This window comes from Austrofundulus limnaeus, unplaced genomic scaffold (assembly GCF_001266775.1).
Source record: "Austrofundulus limnaeus strain Quisiro unplaced genomic scaffold, Austrofundulus_limnaeus-1.0 Scaffold2884, whole genome shotgun sequence".
Taxonomy (NCBI): Eukaryota; Metazoa; Chordata; class Actinopteri; order Cyprinodontiformes; family Rivulidae; genus Austrofundulus; species Austrofundulus limnaeus.
Genome location: NW_013955286.1, coordinates 3,812 through 6,876, shown reverse-complemented (window position 1 = coordinate 6,876; position 3,065 = coordinate 3,812). Strand labels below are relative to the sequence as shown.

At 37.3% G+C, this 3,065-nt stretch overlaps 1 protein-coding gene across 7 annotated transcripts in view; it reads right to left on the bottom strand.

Moving 5' to 3' along the window:
* The window catches only part of cldn12 (claudin 12), a 7,677-nt gene extending 4,618 nt beyond the window's left edge, over positions 1-3,059 (bottom strand). For 3 of the 7 annotated variants that reach the window (XM_014000273.1, XM_014000274.1, XM_014000277.1), the window contains exons 1-3: positions 2,640-3,059; positions 768-1,021; positions 19-225 (exon numbers count right to left, since the gene is read on the bottom strand). In XM_014000273.1, coding sequence (XP_013855727.1) covers positions 19-225; positions 768-986 — 426 coding nt within the window. In that variant the 5' untranslated portion in view covers positions 987-1,021; positions 2,640-3,059. Of the gene's footprint in view, positions 1-11; positions 226-767; positions 1,022-2,639 lie in introns of all 7 variants that reach the window. The other 4 variants (XM_014000275.1, XM_014000272.1, XM_014000276.1 and 1 more) reach the window with 3 other exon arrangements.
* Positions 3,060-3,065: the final 6 nt, after the last annotated feature.

Genomic DNA, 3,065 nt, shown 5'->3' with positions numbered 1-3,065 from the left:
AGGAGTACACAGTTTTACTTTACAGGACCACTGAAATACAGGAGTACACAGTTTTACTTTACAGGACCACTGAAATACAGGAGTACACAGTTTTACTTTACAGTACCACTGAAATACAAGAGTACACACTGTTACCTTCCAGTACCACTGAAATACAAGAGTACACACTGTTACTTTACAGTACCACTGAAATACAAGAGTACACACTGTTACCTTCCAGTACCACTAAAATACAAGAGTACACACTGTTACTTTACAGTACCACTGAAATACAGGAGTACACAGTTTTACTTTACAGTACCACTGAAATACAAGAGTACACACTGTTACTTTACAGGACCACTAAAATACAAGAGTACACACTGTTACTTTACAGGACCACTAAAATACAAGAGTACACAGTTTTACTTTAAATGGACCCACAATTATTTGTACATTAGACTTTATTTGATAAACATTTATTTTAAAATAAAGACTGTAAAAATACTGTAGGATGTTTAGTTTAGTAAATTTTTAAAAATATATTTTAACACGGTTATCCTCGCACCGAGGACCTATCCACGTCATCATTTACCCAGAATGCTTTGTGAGGAAATAAAATGGCTCTGTCCGTGTTAAAATATATTTTTAAACTTTTAGTGTAAAAACTATAACAACTACACTTCGTACAGTATTTTTCCAGTTTTTCCAGTTAAAATAAATGTTTATGAAGTAAAGTCTATGGTTGAACCAGAGCTCTAAGTACAAAGTACAGAAAGAAATCCTACCTGTGAGTCGTAGTAGTAACATCCTGAGTATCCGTCCTGTCTCACACACTTGGCCCACAGCCCGTCGTACACGCTGATGTTCTTGGCGTTACGGTTGAAGGTGACGAGTCTGGTGATGCGCCACTGTGGGACGAACGTGGCCACAACCAGCCCACCCACACACACAAAGGCAACGATGAGGGCGAAGGCGTTGGTGGCGTGGATGTCCCGACACGACATGATGGCAGCTCAGGCTGCTGGGAGGGTTTCTGCTCCTGAGTAAAAATAAACAATTAGAAAGTGTCAGCTGATGATGGTTAATGAGAAGCGACTGGGACTGCCCTCATTACTACTGAAGCTGACCCAGCTATGCTAACCCTCCCACAGTTCAGCACAGTGCAGCTGGGCCACAGAGACAACACCTCATTTATGACTGTGACTGAAGCAGACCATCACCGACTGTACAACTCAACAATGAGCATACAGTTAGCTTTGAGCTAACGTAGCATGACAGACAGCTGGAACACAGCTGTATTTACTCTTAGAGAAAACAACTGTTTTAATGTTTTTAATTCAATGAGTTCATTACATTCAGCTGGTTCTTCTAGCTTCAGCTGACAGTTTATTTAAATCCTATTAAGTTTGTTTAAAGCACAAATGTAGGTTTTGGAAAGTTTTAAGTATTTTCAGAATATATATTGCTTTAATACTAAATAAAACTAGCATTAGGAATATAATTTTTAAACTAAATTTGATCTATTTCACAGTTTGAGTACTTGACCTGTTATTTTTAGTTATTACCACCTGACTGTAGAGCTCATTTATTAAAACTGAACATGACAACCAGCATTTTCTACTGTAAGTCTACGTAACATAACTATTGTGATACATTAGTTTACATTTGTGTGATTGTAATTTCCATATTCATTTGCTTTTCTTGCCGTACGAGTTTGTTTATTATATTATACAGTGTTTCATGGAGTCCACTGCTTCTTGTCATTGTTTTAAATTAGAATAAGATCAAACTATTGATCCCACAGTGGGAAGATTTACACATCACTGCAGCTCAAAACAGGACAGGGTGAGATAAAGAAAGATAAGTAAAACAAAAACATTATACTCGTGATACATAACAATGTACATATACCTAGTACAGTACAGTAGCATTACAGTACAGTAATACCATAAGTTCTCAATCAAACAATTAGATAATAAATAAAACTCAAAACTAAATGAAATGCTCTTTAGGTTGAAGAGATGTTAGATTTAAAAGGTAAAATACATAAATTTTTAATGTTAAAAGATTCGTAATTAAATATTAATTAATGTTAATCACTAGAGATAAACATATTTGTCATTTTTCTTTAACATCTAACACAGTTAGTTATATTTCAACAAAACTCTTATAAAACTTTATACTTTAAAATGCCTGTTGTTACAGTAAATAATAATAAAATAACCAAGTGATTATAATGAGGAAAACCAATTGGTAAACACTAAAACAACTTATTACTACTAGGCAATAATAACCAAACATAATTGTACATGAGTAGGTAGTTTAAGTTGGTTTAGTGGGAATAAAAAYAATCCCAGTTGTGATAATGATAATCTCTCTCAGCTATAATCACCAGTGTGTCAATAAACGGAGCTAACTCGGCTAATTATCGATAATTTACTACTTTCTAACTGCCTTTACTAACTTTACAATCATATTTTGTATCCTCATTGACTAGATAAAGCTGTAACAGTAGGCCAGCTGTGTTTATAAAACTCTTTTAACCTTTTTTAAGATAACTAGTTAGCCAGCTAGCCGATGGCTAAAGTTAGCATACAGTACCTGTTGAATTCCGATCATTTAAGTTGAAGTACAAACAGATAGTTTAAGTTAAATACCTTATATTTATGGACTTCCGCCGAGCTTCAGAGCAAACTTGGTGACATTTCCGTCCAATTATCTCCCTTACATTCTTTAAAGGTGGAAACAAACAAACGACTTTTACAGTAGATCGAAGCGTAAACAGGACGTAGCCTCTGATGTTGGGTTGTCTCCGCCCTCAGCGCTGTCTCGTAGGGTTCGGTTGTCTCTGCCCTCAGCGCTGTCTCGAAGGGTTGGGTTGTCTCTGCCCTCAGCGCTGTCTCGAAGGGTTGGGTTGTCTCTGCCCTCAGCGCTGTCTCGAAGGGTTGGGTTGTCTCTGCCCTCAGCACTGTCTCGTAGGGTTGGGTTGTCTCTGCCCTCAGCGCTGTCTCGTAGGGTTGGGTTGTCTCTGCCCTCAGCGCTGTTTCGTAGGGTTGGGTTGTCTCTGCCCTCAGCGCTGTCTC